The following is a 15,061-nucleotide window of genomic DNA, read 5'->3' as shown; positions in this document are numbered from 1 at the left end:
ACAGAAATGACAGGCAGTGTAGCGGTGCCTACAGTACTGACAGTGTAGGGGTACCTACAGTACTGACAGTGTAGGGGTGCCTACAGTACTGACAGTGTAGGGGTACTTACAGTACTGACAGTGTAGGGGTGCCTACAGCTGTAGAAGTTGGTTTGGTTTGGTTGGTTTGGTTGCTTGTTTGCACTGACACAGTCTGTAATGCTGTCTGGCCAGTCTTCAGCCCACAAGCTGAGAAAAGTGATGACCACTGCAGTCTGTGACATAAAAGCAGAAGGCTACTCAAATGTCAACACATGATGATTTGAATTGATTTTGATCGATTTTATAGATGTTTCCAAGGATACCTGGTTCTGTATTGGACTTCCGACAATTTAAATCTATCCAATACTGAGCCATAAAGCCTCTTGAACTCTTGAACTCTTGTCATTCTGTTTTTAATTGCCTTTATGGATAAAAAACAAGTACCTGCTTGCCACCCCACCCCCTCCCTACCCCCCCAGCCTGCCATACACCCTGGGATTCATGCTTCAGGGCCGTTTTTTTATTTTTTATTTTGTTCTTTCTTCCATTATCTGGCTAAACCTACGGCTAGCAGTTCACATGTCTGCTAGGAAGCCCAATCGTTGTATGATGTATTTGCATAATGCATGCTGCGTAGTAAGAGAACAACTAAATAGAGTATTCTGTCAGACTGATGAGGCTGAGGGATGCAGTGATGTGCTAAAAAATATTACAAACCATGACATATAACATATTAAATCCTCATTTGTGTTTTTCCAATGCCACTCATCAAAACTGCTTAGTTATTAAATTATGTTTTATTTGTCACAGCTTTCAGACCATGATCATATGTCATTTCTGCTCTTTAAGTTAAGCTGAAAGGTTTTTTTTATTCTCAACATGCGGAAGATCAACAGAGTACAGAGCATGCTCACGGGGTTGCCACAAAACTCTACGGGGTAAACCCGTCGACAAACACCAGCAAGTGCATCAGGAGGAATGTGGAAAGGCATTGTGCAAAATAACACATCAGAAAGGACAGTCCCGTTTCCTGCTCCAGGACTGGTGAAGGTCCTGAATGGGTGTGGGGCCTGGATCTCTGACAGACTACATAAAGCGATAAGCTGAAGAAAAGGTAATGTGGTTCTATATAACATACAGTACTAATTTAATTCAGAACAGATCCCTGAAGCACAGGTAGCAAGGCAGTGACTAAAATCTTACTCCCCAAAAAGACACTCCTAGAGATAGGAATAGACATAAAGAACAACATAACATTAAAACTCATAATGAACTTCTCATCTCACCCGGTTTCAAGCATAAAATAACTAATATTTGATAATAATAATAATAATAATAATAGTAATAATAATTGCACTGATATCAATAAGAGTATATGTCAATTACACTACTGTTGAACATATTTGGTAAACAATAAGAAGCCCTTTAAATAAGAAGCTGGCGTTTATGAATTTTTGAAAATATTTGTGCCATTTGGCCATGTTTTGAACTTTTATTTGGAACGTCTTCAATGTTAGTTCATTAAAAGGTTGAGTGAATGTGCTTTGGAACGTAGCCAGTTTGTGCTGTCATGCTCTGCATTCTCCACAAATTTGAGCATGATGAAAGCCCAATTTCTATTTCACCTCCATGAATATCTCCTTCAACCTCAATACCACACAAACGTAGGCATACTGTGCATTATATCCCCCCTCCCCAACCTTCTGATTAACCCTCCTCTTTTCAGTTTGTTTGACTGTCCTTTATCCGTTGTTTTCCCCTCTCTCCCGTAGGCCTCCTCTCAGCTCTATTTCTTGTAGTTTCCGAAATGAATGGACATCCGGTCATTGACGCAGCGGAAAGTTGCGGGCTGCACTTCCCAGTACTGGACGGGGTTGCCGAAGAGACTGATGCCATTGTAGAAGCTCCTCTTCACGCCGAAGTTACGAGGGCAGAAGTCATCCACGTTTATCCGGCTTATGTTGTTGGAATGGAGGTAGACCACCTGAAAGAAAGGACACACACTGAGTTGCTGTAGTATCAGGTAGACCTTCTATGTAGATGTACTTTGCAGGTTTTTGCCGACTGTTGCGTTTCTGTTACTGCACTATTTATCAACCACTTCCTGATTGCCCATCAATAAAAAGGGACCACCACAGGATCCCTGCTGACCAGATATGGACCATTCCCAGCACAGCAGTGACGCTGACGTGGCAGTGGCATTTTAGTGTGTGTGGATCCGGTATGACTGTATCAGGCGTTGCAGCTTTTTAAACACCTCACTGTTAACACTGGGTTGAAAATAGTTCATTGACCAAAAATATCCAGCCAGCAGTGGCCATGTGGTCTGACCACTGATGGAAGGCTGAGGATGACTAACATAAATTGTGCATGGAAAAAGATGAGCTAGCGTCTCCTACTGCACCCTTACAAGGTGTACCAACAAGGTAAGTGTTTTCAGTAAGTGGCCAGTAAGTCTACTCATTGGTTTGTGTTTTCCCTGCTGTAACACACCCACTTCAACTCAGGAATGGCTTGTTAAGGAGTTGATTAGTTAGATCGGGTTTATAAGAGCAAGGAAAACAACAAAAAAATGCAGGACGGGGGTCCTTTAGGACCTGACATGGTAAAAAGTAGAAGAGAACGTACAGAAAATTTAAAAAAAAGCACATTTTTAACTGTTTCTGCTGCTTCTGGTGTCTCTCTCTATAATTTTAGAGACTTGTCACCCACTGTTTGGCTTTCCTCAGCCAGCCCTCTACTCCTGTGGCCTGCTTTTGTACTTTCGGCACTGAGCTCGCTGTTCCTCTCACACGGCGGTAGTCTGACCCTGCCAAACAGATTTACTGCGCTCTCTCTTCACTGCCCCCTCTATCCCCACCCACCTGCAGGTACTTCATGTCAGGCAGGCCCTTGGGGATGCGACTCAGCCGGTTGTTTTCCAAATGCAGCTCTCTGAGATTTGGCAAATAGGACAGGCTGCCGTTCTCAATCATGCGGATGTGATTGTAGCCCAGGCCCAACCTGGCAACAGTGAACAAGCACAACAATGAAAGCGTGAGAAACAATAGAAGAGGCCCGCAGATTAAGGCAGGCACCAAACGAAGTGTAATCACAATGAACCCGAACACACTGTAAACGGTAAAATGCTGCAGCCTCACAGGGCAGAGTGAATAAAATCCCTTGTCCCATTGCTGCTGCAGCCTAGTGGAAAAATCACCAGCACTAGATTAGCTCCAGTGCATTGGTCATAGTAAACACAAATGCCTCCTTTGGATATAAATAAACCTTTTTTTATTTGTTTTTTATTTGTATTGGTTGGTTTATTACAAAACAAATACTACACACCACTACCTGTTTTCTGCAGTGGTGTGACAGTCAAACAGTGTCTGTAGGTAATTTAATTCTGAATTTCACTGTGCATCCTCAAATGACTCACCTTGAAAAGCACCACTGAATTAACGAAAAAGCTTTTCAATGTGTCCTTATTCTCAAATGTACTTATAGAGTAAAGCACTAGGTGGCACCGTTGCCACAGGGAGGCCCCAGGGGCAGTGCTTAAAGGCCTGAGCTGTCATGGAGCGACTGACCTGTGCAGTTGCTTGTAGCGGCTCAGGTCCTCCAGCTCGATTGCCTGGATCTCGTTATGATCCAAATGGAGCTCATGGAGGCTTTCAGGGAGATCTAAGAGAAAATGGATCATTCAGAATATGATGAAAACAGGGAGGTGGTTTATATTGTGCACAATAGCATGAAACTCAGAACTTGCATAGTGTAACTTAGTGTAAGTTAGTATGCTTTTACATTTAGCTGGTCAATCTGGAAAACACAACAAAATATCAAAATGAACAATCATTGCTTTCAAGCCCGCATAAGACAACAGTGAGGTTGCCATCTGGCCAGGTTTTTTCTTGGATTGTCCTGGATTTTGGTTGTCTGTCCAGGAAAATTCCATAACTACCCGTTCACTAAATAGTAAAAAATCTAGCCACTTATCAAATGTCCCAGAATTTACATGGCTGAGGTGGTAGCCATAATTCCACTGATTTTTTTAGCATTTTTTTTTTTAGCATATACACATTTTCTGAAACCGCTTATCCTTCTGGGTCATGGGGTATATATATATGTATGATTGAATTAGGCAGAAATGGTAAAAATTGGTGAAATTGCCCTTTAAGGAACTTACTTGGCACCACACTGTACAAAAAGTGTCATCTGTACCACAATGTATCACTATCAAATGTCTATCTCACATTGTAAAATATTGTGGTATATCATGGTGTATAATTTGAATATCTTTTGAGACTTTGTACATATTTACTGCTTCCTTTTATATCTCCACTCTATTGCTTTAAGGCATTTACATTCTATCCTATTATACTTATAATTTATTTTAAAGGATTACTTTGAAGCAACTGAAGCAACCATTAGCTTATAATACAAGAGTTTTTGCTCATATCTAGGAAAACAACCTGAAATTATGTGTATGGTAATCAAATATATGATACAGATACAATAACTAGAGATGAACTTGAATAACACTGACGTTTTCCTTTAATTACACCCTTTTCCATTATATTTTGTGTTGCTCTTAAAAGTTTGTCTGTGCTTTGTCTGTGTATTGTGTTACATATTAAACATCTACACCGACCAAGATAAATTTATCATGACCTGAAATAAAACGGATACTGACTCTGATATAAAAGTCCTAAATGTGTGACTCACCTTTGGGAATGCCGGTTAGTTTGGCCTCTGAAATACGCAGGTAGTTGAGTTTCAGGCCTTTGAAAGCTCCAGGCTCAAAGCCACTGTTCTGGAGGGGGTTCCCACCCATTTCTATAAGAGGCATTTCAAAAGACAGTCAAACATTAGTCAGAACATCCACCACAAAACCAACCGTCTCCAGCTAAAAAAAGGGAGCTGTTGAGACAAACTGCAACCACTGCTACGCATAATGGCGAGGGAGCTTTCAGACCTATGCAGTTCATGGTGCCCAGGCTGGAGAAGGTACCCTCAGCCACCTTCTTAATGTGGTTCTCGTGGATCCTCAGCTCCACCAGCGAGGCAGGCAGGTTTTTGGGTATGGCCGTCAGCAGGTTTCTGGAGAAGTAAAGCTTCTGCAGGTGCCGCATTGGCACGAAGGCCCGTGGATGAACCTTTGAGATTTTATTGTTGACCAGTGACAAAGCCTGACAGGACAAAAGGAAAAGAAAACAGCAGGGACAGTTTTATTGCACCAATCCAGAACTGAACACAGAATGTTTGAATCACATGATATTATTTAATAGCATAATCTCATTGTTAACCAGCCTGTGAGGACAAAAAAGACAATAATTTTTATTTGTCACCATCTAAAATTGAACAAAGATGGTCAAATAATACATTCGCATGTATGAATCAAATGCTAGCCTATAATCTTACTGTTGACCGGTGACAAAGCCTGACAGGACAAAAGGAAACAAAAACAGCTCAGGCAATTTTATATAAGAAATAATGAAATAAAACATCCGCAAAATGTATGAGCCAAACGCTACTATTTAATAGTATAATCCTGTTTCATGCATTGCCCACATTAAATATTGTGTTTGGTTGGCGCTCTAAATAAACATAGAGAAAGAAACACTTGGCTGTGAGTCCAGGAGGGAACTAAAATATTCAGTTTGGCAACGGCCTCCGCTCTCAGAACAGCAGGGGCATTCTGCTTCAGGACAACTTGATCTGTTCTAACATCCTGTTGGATTGTTTTATCATCTATCCTCTCACACTTTCCCTCCCTTCCCTATATAACAGTCCATAAAGAACCATATTTCATTACTTGCCTCAAAACCCTACAGGAAACGTCTTTCTAAATAGACTCTTTTATTCTCTCTCTCAGTCTTAGCCTCATTAAGCAGTGATTTTTCTTACGTAGAGGTTGGAGAGGCCTTTGAAGTCATTTTCCTTCAGCTCGGTAATGCGGTTGTTCTGCAGGTCCAGCAGCTTGGTGTCACTGGGGATGTTTCTGGGGACTTCGGTCAACCCTGAACATGCACACAAAATGTACACATGCTAGTTTATGGCACTTGTGGAACATATACAGCTCTGCATACATCAATACATCTCACTGACAAGTATAGCTTAAAACGGGCAAACACACAAGCAAACAACCACAGTGGAATTCACATAGACACTCATACACATTCACACAAGCAGCACATCATATGCTCCCCAGCTGGTTTCAATCCACAAAGCCTCTTAGGCCAGGGCTTCCTCTGTGTCAGCAAAATAAAGGCAAATAAATAAAAATGTAATGAAATGGGACACTCTGACCGCTACATCCTCTGTCACACGCCCTGCAGAGATATAAGGTATTTACTGTGAGCGAAAGCTTAACGTGTGTGAGACGTGCAACAAACCATGAAGCTGTTCATGTTTGGGTCAGTACAGAAACCACTTGAGCGTCAGTTAAAATGTGCTGGCTTTATGTAAAAGTATAGCACATTTGTTTTATTTTCAGTAAAACAAGTTATACATTTCCATTGTATAATAAGGAAGGGAAAAGTAAAAAAATAATTAAAAGATATAGAAAAAATGGGACTCTTAACAACATGTTAGACCACCAAAACTGTTACCATCAGATAAACAGTGTTTAAAGCTTTCATCTGATAGGAGAAAATCAAGATCTCTTGCTTTAGATTTAAAAAAATCCACAGTTGCCTCTGTCCATCTTTCCACTGAGAGAAGACAACTCAGCACTATGAGTCTAAAAGGATGTGGAGCTTTCAAGACATCCTTACAAAGAAAGAAAACAGGAAAAAAGGGAGAGAATATTTCAAATCAAACAGACGCTGCTGGGGTTCTAAGAACAATGCACTGACCACCTCAGAGTCCAGACCACAACATCACTGAATGTGTTTGGATTACTTGGATTGTGAGAAGACTGAGCTTTGGAGGTGTGGAAAAACATCACTCCAGAATCCCTTGAAAAACTGAAAGTGAGCTCCCCGAAAAGAATGAAAAGCTGTAATGAAGACAAAGAGTGGACACACTAAATACTGAAATTTTACATATTATATTTAGTTTTCTGTGAGGGGCAATCACACTGGGGTCCACGGTGCAGGAGAACCCACAGCAACTGAAAATCTGTATTGGGCCCCTTGTTTATACTGACACAATAGGTGTTCTAAAGTAAACATTTCGAAAAATTAAACGTTGAATGTGGGTGGAGTGGTATACCTTAAGGGGATCAACTTCTTTGAGACATAACAATATAGAGTAAACAAGTAAATTAGATTGTAAGTTTTGTATGGGGGGCATCATTTTTTGCACTGCAGCTCATAAAACACTGGTTATCACAATGGAAGAAATAAAAACCCAAAAAATTGATTTTGCTTTTTAAACGATGTGTTACAGTGAATCATGCTCAATATGATCAAGAGCATAAACTAAATAAACACCTATTTTGAGGTTGACTTTATGAGTATATCAAGAACATATGTGTGGCCTTTAGCCAAGCTGAGCCCATGTCAGAAACAAAGACTCTCCTCTTACAGTAATTCAGTGCCACATAATCTACAGCAGGACATTCATGACCCCCAGTAGAGTCCAGTGATTTATACTAGCCCCTTTTGTGCCTCCGTCTAACTCCTGCTTTTTAAAGCAGTAAATGTGAAATGTCCAAAGGCTTTGCTCCAGCTTCTTAGAGGTGGTCAAGAAAAACATGAGTGAGAAATGAAATACCTTTCACCTCATTCAAGGCCTATATTTTTACTCATTTCTGGGCCATGTGTGTTTTACTGACTGTTATAAAACACAGTTCCAGTTTTAAAATCTTATTGGCTTATGGGTTTATTGTAGATATCATTAACAATAAATGACATTATGTAATTTACATAATTAAATGTATTATTTGAAAACAGATTAACCCCTCCAGGCTTATTGCTCTATTACAAAGTCTGAGAAACAGAAACAGATTTGTCTCTTGGTTGGAAAATATTGGGAGGATTTCTGCTTAATTTGCAGGGACGTTGGGTATTTTATCTTTGCTGGTCTCCCAGCCGCCACAGATGATGAGCACTAAGCCAGTACAGCCCACCAACCTACCGAGTCAGGCCAAAGTCTGACCACTAGCCCGCACTAAATTACACACCAACTACAGCCCACCAGCCACAGCTTCACACAAATCTGCCCCCCAAAAATGATGTTTCACAGTAAATGCAAACACAAAAACACTTATAACTATGTATCAGCATCTGCTGGGAATAAGCACCAGCAGTGTGGTGAGTTATAGCATGTCAGAGAGGAATATCTGTGGAATATAATGAAAAGGAAAAAAGGCACATATTGACTGATATTTGTGAGAAGATGTTTTTAACAGTGATACGACCAGCTGGTTATAAACAGCAGCGAATTACCTGAGCAAAATATGCATTTATCACTTACACAGATGACCCCGATAAGACAAAAAAGCAGGGGTGCTCATTCCCAGTCCTGGAGATCTACCATTCTGCAGAGCTCAGATCCAACACATCTGGCTGTAATGTTCAGATGCCTCTGAAGGCCTTCATTACCTGGATCAGGTGTGTTAGATTAGACTCTGCAGGATGGCAGATCTCCAGGACCAGGATGGGGCACCCCTACAAAAAAGTAAGAAAAAATAATGTGTGTTTTGTGAATAGTAAGCTCTTGTTTCCTGAGTTGATGCTGAGATCAAAGCTGTCGCTATTGATTGATATACTGTTGATTATATTAGTTATCATGCAATCTAGCAATTAATTTAACAACTGAGTAATAAGAGTTTTTAAAATGGGCCAAACAGTAAAAACGTGTCTAATGAAACCAAGCATAGCCATTTAAAGATTCTAAACATGGAATATCATTGCAAAAAAATAAACAAGGAAGCCTTCACAACAAATATAATGTATTGTCACTTTCTGTCAAATAATTTCTTAATAATTATCTTTTAGAAAATACAACTTGAGTGAAAGTGCAAAAGTATCAGGCTACTTTTTACACAGGAATTATACAGATTTTTATATCTTTCTGCATAATTCAATAGGTGCAATGTAAACAAAGTCATTCAGAGTGGTTTGATATGAAATGCATTATTCTAGAGAAATATACTGAGTCAGATGTGTTTACAGTGGTGGTGATAGGAACCAGCAGTAGCACTGTCTACACTGCAAATTTTATTTACAATCCAGGACGACCAGCAAGCCTACACAGATCATCTTATTGTTATATGTAATGTTGATAATGGTAAAATAATGGAAAATTAATTTTAAAAGTGGAGAAAAAAAATCTTTGAGGACTATTTTGCCTTACAACACCCTGCATGTACCTCTCTGGTTTCGGTCAAAATCTTATCTCAAAACTACAGTAAAACAATGTTTCAGACACTAGAGAGTGTATCCATAAATATATTAGGTAATAACTCTCTGTGAGGCAGCTTCTAGAGGCATTAAAACTCCTCCCACATCTGGTTTCTATCACCACCACTGTGAATCATTCTGACTATAGAATAAAGCATTTTACATCAAACTGAATGACTCTGTTTACATTTTAATGATTGAGTTATACAGAGATTTAGAAAAAAATCAATGGAATCTCTCTTTAAGTTACCCAGTAAGTACTTTTGGTCGAAAATCAACTGTTTAAAGCCTAAAAGTTAGTGTTGTGAGCAACAACAAAGCAGTCCAGGTGCTGAACCAACAGAACAGAATGAAATTGAACAGAAAAAAAGAATTAGTAGCTAAATGACAAACCTGGGATTGAGTAAAACATGGATTATTTTCTTCACATATATAGTTAGGTCAAAGTAAAAAGTATTATCATTTGGAAAAACTGGATATACTACTTACTACTGCCACCCACCTCTGAAAACAGTCATTTCTGATTCATAGAGATAGTAAATAAAATTTTTAAAATATATATTTATTCAATGTCTGTCTGTCTGTCTGCCCTGCAATGGACTGGCGACCTGTCCAGGGTGAATCCTGTCTTCGTCACGATTGCCGCTGGGATAGGCTCCAGCTCTTGCCGTGACCCAGAAGGATAAGCGGCTTAGAAAATGTGTGTGTGTGTGTGCGTGTGTGTGTGTGTGTTTATTTAATAATTTAAATGGATTGAGTTAATGTGACTGCAAATTTGCTGCAAAGTGGAATTGGGAAGAAACTAGCTGGATGAATTATACTTTTATATGTATGAGTGAAAGTCTTTATGTAAAATAACTGTGTAATAACTAGGTGATCTTTAACTCACATTAATGACTAATAAGAAATCAAAATATGACTTACGGCAAATGACAAATTTATTGCTGGTACGTTTCTCCACAAAATAACAAACTGCCGTATTTCTGTTATTTTCCACCAGTGGAAAGAAAAACAGAGGGAGAAATAAGCCGTGTGAAGCGGACCTCTGTTTGACTCGAGCTTCTGTTTGCAAACGTGACCTTTTTGTACACGTCTATTGGTTGACATGATGGATTAATCATCCCTTATTTTATCCTTAATTCATAAATAAACAACAGCTCTTCAACCCGAGGCTTTCAGCATGTCTCCGTGTGCAGGATGCTCCCTCTGCCCCAACTCTCTTTCTCCACTCCTTCCTGTCAAACATCCTCTGCGTGTCCCAAGAACAACACGCCATCGCTCCTCAAAGCTTGCGAGGAAATTACACAGAACCATTTCATCGTTTGAATCAAAGCCTCAGTTTCCTCCATGTTCTTTGGGTAAATCCCTGAAGAATGCCTTTCTTTTTCTCCCCATCTCTTCCCCACCTCTATCTCTCTCTCTAGCACACGCTTTCTTTTTGAGACAACACTTGTGACTGACCACTCTGACTCTCGCTCCTTATCGCTTCCTGACCTGGAGGCTATCCAGTTGTTCCTTCCTTCTTTCACTCATCCACCACACTGGTTATCCCTTCATACTATAAACATTCATCAACACCCTAAAATAACAGCTTACGCAATTTCAAGCTCCTCATCTCATCAAGAGGCCCAGCCATGCCTCCATTTCCTCGGGAGGCTGATTAGAGTCAGCCTGCCACATCAGCTGCTCTGCAACCTCTGCAGGTCCACAGTGGAGAGCACACTGACCAGCTGCATCACAGTCTAGTACAGCAGCTCCACTGCTGCGGACAAGATGGCCCTGCAAAGGGTGGTGAACACTGTCCACTTCATCACTGCAGCTGTCCTCCCAACCATACAGGGCATTTACAATAAAAGATGTCTAAAAAAAGCTAGCAGTATCACCTCAGACCCTGAACACCCCAGACACTTCCTGTTCCCTTCGCTGCCATCTGGGAAGGGATAACAGAACATCTGAGCCAGAACCACCAGGTTCAAGGACAGTTTCTACCCTCAAGCTGTTAAACTGGTCACACGCAACAGCACCTACCAGGTCATAAATTCAAACACAGCATATGCAAACTACAGTATATGCACGTTGCACTTTAAGCTTAGTCTGACTGACTTCGTATATATGCTATATGGACAAAAGTATTCGGACACCTACACATTACACCTACAGGAGCTTCTATGACATCCCATTCTAAATCCGTAGGCATTAATATGGAGTTGGTCCCCCTTTGACATTATAACAGCTTCCACTCTTCTGGGAAGCTTTCTACAAGTTTTTGGCACATTTATGAGATCAGACAGTTGTTGGATGAGAGGGCCTGGCACGCAATCTCCATTCTAGTTCATTCCAAAGGTGTTTGATGGGGTTGAGATCAGGGCTCTGTGCAGGCCAGTCAAGTTCTTCCAAACAAAACCCAACATGCCTTTATGGGCCTTGCTTTGTGCACTGGGGCTCAGTCATGCTGGAACAGAAAAGGGCCAGTGACAGCCGGCTTTACACCACTCCCCCCGACGCTTGGCATTGTGCATTTTGATCTTAGGCTTGTGTGTAGCTGCTCGGCCATGGAAACCCATTTCGTGAAGCTTCTAACACGCAGTTCTTTTGCTGATGTCATTAAAGCTGCACTATGTGAGTTTTGAGATATGGAGATTTGGAGACCTCTTTGATGGAAATTAATAATTGCATGCAACATGTGGAAGAACATTTTTTAACTTCAATTATCAGAATAAATGATTATATATGAATAAATCTGATTATTGCGCGTGGGTTGAAAAAGTATTAAAAGAGAACTTGGCCAAAACTGAGGACGTGTTCCGAGAATGTAAGTGAATTCTTTACTACTGTCAACATATCTTCATTAGTATAATGTTGATTTTGCATTTGAGACCTAAACATCAAGCTGGACCTTCTTTGTGACCCTGTATGTGTTATGATAATATGTAAAGACATATGACTTGGTTGGAAAAAGTCATTGGACCCAACACCTCTGTCTTTTAAAGGATTATTTCAGGCTTTACAAGGGGACTCACAGCAGCGCATGCACACCTTATGTCAGTGTGTTTTTTCCTAATAACTCAGGACTCATAAAACAGCTTACATAGTGCAGCTTTAACTAAATAAATTTCACATCTAAACCAGTAACCGTGCAGTTTTGCTGTCACTCGAAAACTGCAGTACACATAACTGCAGTAAGACACGCTGGCTTGCTAGTCGACCAAAACAGATAATAGTTTAATAGTCATTTAACGATGCTATGCACCTTACACTTTACAAGGATTTCCAGTCAAGTAATATAAATACTACTCATCTTTTAATTCTGTCTATTCTGTTGTTGGAGTGGATACACATTGTTCTTTTATACACACTCATATAGTCCACTCTGCTGGTTAAATTTGAAAAATCTACAGCACAACTTTCTCTCAGGCAGTGTTTGTTGCCTCATATAAGTGGTGCCTTGCATCAATGGCATGTAAATAACAGTATACCATACAATGAGCATATCACTGTCCAGAAAACAACAGGTATCTCCATTTTTTTCAGATTTTTAGTTTTCAACATCATTTCAGCACAGCAGTTGTTCATTAACTCACTTTAAATGTAACAACATTTTTGGCCTTTTCCTGTAAAGTTACCATTTTGTAGATTTTTTGGACAACAATGATCAGCCTGTTCAAGATCACTTAAGAAAATGATACTAATTTATGAGGGTTTCAGTACTTCCATTACTTGTTAGCTACATTAGTAGCTGGAGGCCAAAGCTAAAGTAGCAAACTGTGTGCATGTCCTGGGTTGACTGACTACATTTGAAGTAAGAGGAAAACTGTATAAATGTGATTTTTTTTGGTTGAATTGTTGCCTCAACATCTCTCTTGTTCTCTCATCATCTCTATTACATGCACTCGTGTCTCTAACACTCACCCAGATCTGAGCACTGCACGACTTTCAGCTGACAGTGACACCCAAACGGACACACAGGGAATTCCGGAGGTGCCGGGTCCTCCACGGCCGAGCCTTCTTCCACATCCCTCATCATCATCGTCGTCAAGCCTCCGCCATCACCATCGATGCCGAAGTCCCAGAAGCCCCTCTGCTCAAAGGGCAGTGCCAGGGAGAGGGGGGTCAGGCTGAACACACTCAGCAGCAGCAGGATGCAGCAGTGGGAGAACATCACTGAGACACTTGTGCCACACTTACACACTCTGACCTGCAGGGCAGAGAGAGAGAGAGAGAGAGAGAGAGAGAAAGAGAGAGAGAGAGAGAGAGAGAGAGAGAGAGAGAGACAACATTGCTAAAGTTTCATTCACTCAACAAACATTCACTCCCCAGTTCATACAGTCCATCGTACTGTCGCTGTCCAAAGAAAAATCTCCAAAATAGTTTCTTCTTCACAGGAGAAGGCAAAAACACTTACTTTTCAATGTAATGTAAAGAGATTTTATTTCAAGTGATTTAAGAACATTCCTATTGGTCCATTCATCATGAAATTTTCACATGACGTGAAGGACAGCTGGTGTGTTGAAATGACGCAGAAAAATAAAAATCGACAGAAATGGAGATGCATGGTTTTCTTTGGACAGCAACGAGACGCAAACTAAGCTTCAAAAACAGTCCGTTTCAAATTCATTGTGTTTGTGATGTCATTCATCAGCCTATTCAGCTTATATATGTTTTGCTCTGCCCATTCACAGTGAAGTTATGAGGAGTGTTTCAGCCCAGACTGCTCTTTGAATGAGGTACAATGCAGGGCAGCCAATCAGCTGTGGTGTATTTACATATCACTGCTGTCGGGACAAAATCTTGTATCTCCATTTTTAATTTTTTGACACTATTCTTTGACAAAAGGCACTATGTTGTGTCAAAATGTCATGATGAACGGACCAACAGAAATGGTCCAAGTTTACTGGGAAAAATAGTTCTCTTTTTACTTCCATTACAATTTAAGAACATTTTTCCTTGTCCTGTAAAGTTACCTTTTTGGAGGTATGAGGTTTTGTTCCAACAGATATATCAGTCCTAAAAGGCACAGTACTAGAAACAGCCTGTTTAATTCTAAGGGATAAAGAGAGGCTCAAAAATAGTCATATAAAAATGAATTAAGGTTGTTTTTGAATAAACCCACCTAACCATCATAGGTAGACATCTAGGAAAACAGTAAAATACCCAAAAAGTGGATTTGGGCCTTTTAACATAACAGAAAGTGGTTTAGATCTTGAAAGAACATCTGAAAACGTAGGATCTTAGGAGTAACACCATATCTCACACATTTTATACCCCCGGGTTGTGCTCTTCAGGGCCTACAGCAGGGCATCTTGCAATCTATCACCCCTCTATGTAACATGCATACAAAATGCAACACTTTTGAGAAGTAACAAACATTATTGTATAAGTTTGTCCAGTTACATGCAGTATATAATATTAATATGCAGTCGTGTTGCTTAAAATTATATTCACAGCTTGCTGCATGCTAAATAAGAATTGGAGTTATGGAGCAGTATAATGCTGTGATAAGGGGGAATAAGGTAAGATAAGGGGCCCATGCTAAATATTTTCAGGGGCTGCAAAACTGCTACTGACACCTATGCATGAAGTTGAGTGCCTCAAAATCTACCCTTTAGTAAATAAGTAATATACAGAATTATTAGTAAATTGATAGCTATTATTAAATGTCTACAGGCAGTTTTGCATAAAACGTAACTGTGAAACGTTATTTGGAAAATTAC

At 40.1% G+C, this 15,061-nt stretch overlaps 1 protein-coding gene across 1 annotated transcript in view; it reads right to left on the bottom strand.

The window, feature by feature from the left end:
- Positions 1 to 799: 799 nt before the first annotated feature.
- Positions 800 to 15,061, bottom strand: part of bgnb (biglycan b) — a 28,507-nt gene continuing 14,245 nt past the window's right edge. Inside the window, exons 2-8 of the mRNA XM_036590947.1 lie at positions 13,260 to 13,545; positions 5,908 to 6,020; positions 4,976 to 5,189; positions 4,726 to 4,836; positions 3,591 to 3,684; positions 2,886 to 3,024; positions 800 to 2,005 (exon numbers count right to left, since the gene is read on the bottom strand). Of these exons, the coding sequence (XP_036446840.1) occupies positions 1,808 to 2,005; positions 2,886 to 3,024; positions 3,591 to 3,684; positions 4,726 to 4,836; positions 4,976 to 5,189; positions 5,908 to 6,020; positions 13,260 to 13,509 (1,119 nt within the window). The 5' untranslated portion in view covers positions 13,510 to 13,545 and the 3' untranslated portion in view covers positions 800 to 1,807. The remainder of the gene's footprint in view (positions 2,006 to 2,885; positions 3,025 to 3,590; positions 3,685 to 4,725; positions 4,837 to 4,975; positions 5,190 to 5,907; positions 6,021 to 13,259; positions 13,546 to 15,061) is intronic.

Source organism: Colossoma macropomum, unplaced genomic scaffold (assembly GCF_904425465.1).
Source record: "Colossoma macropomum unplaced genomic scaffold, Colossoma_macropomum, whole genome shotgun sequence".
Classification (NCBI taxonomy): domain Eukaryota; kingdom Metazoa; phylum Chordata; class Actinopteri; order Characiformes; family Serrasalmidae; genus Colossoma; species Colossoma macropomum.
This window is presented reverse-complemented; position numbering and strand designations above follow the sequence as displayed.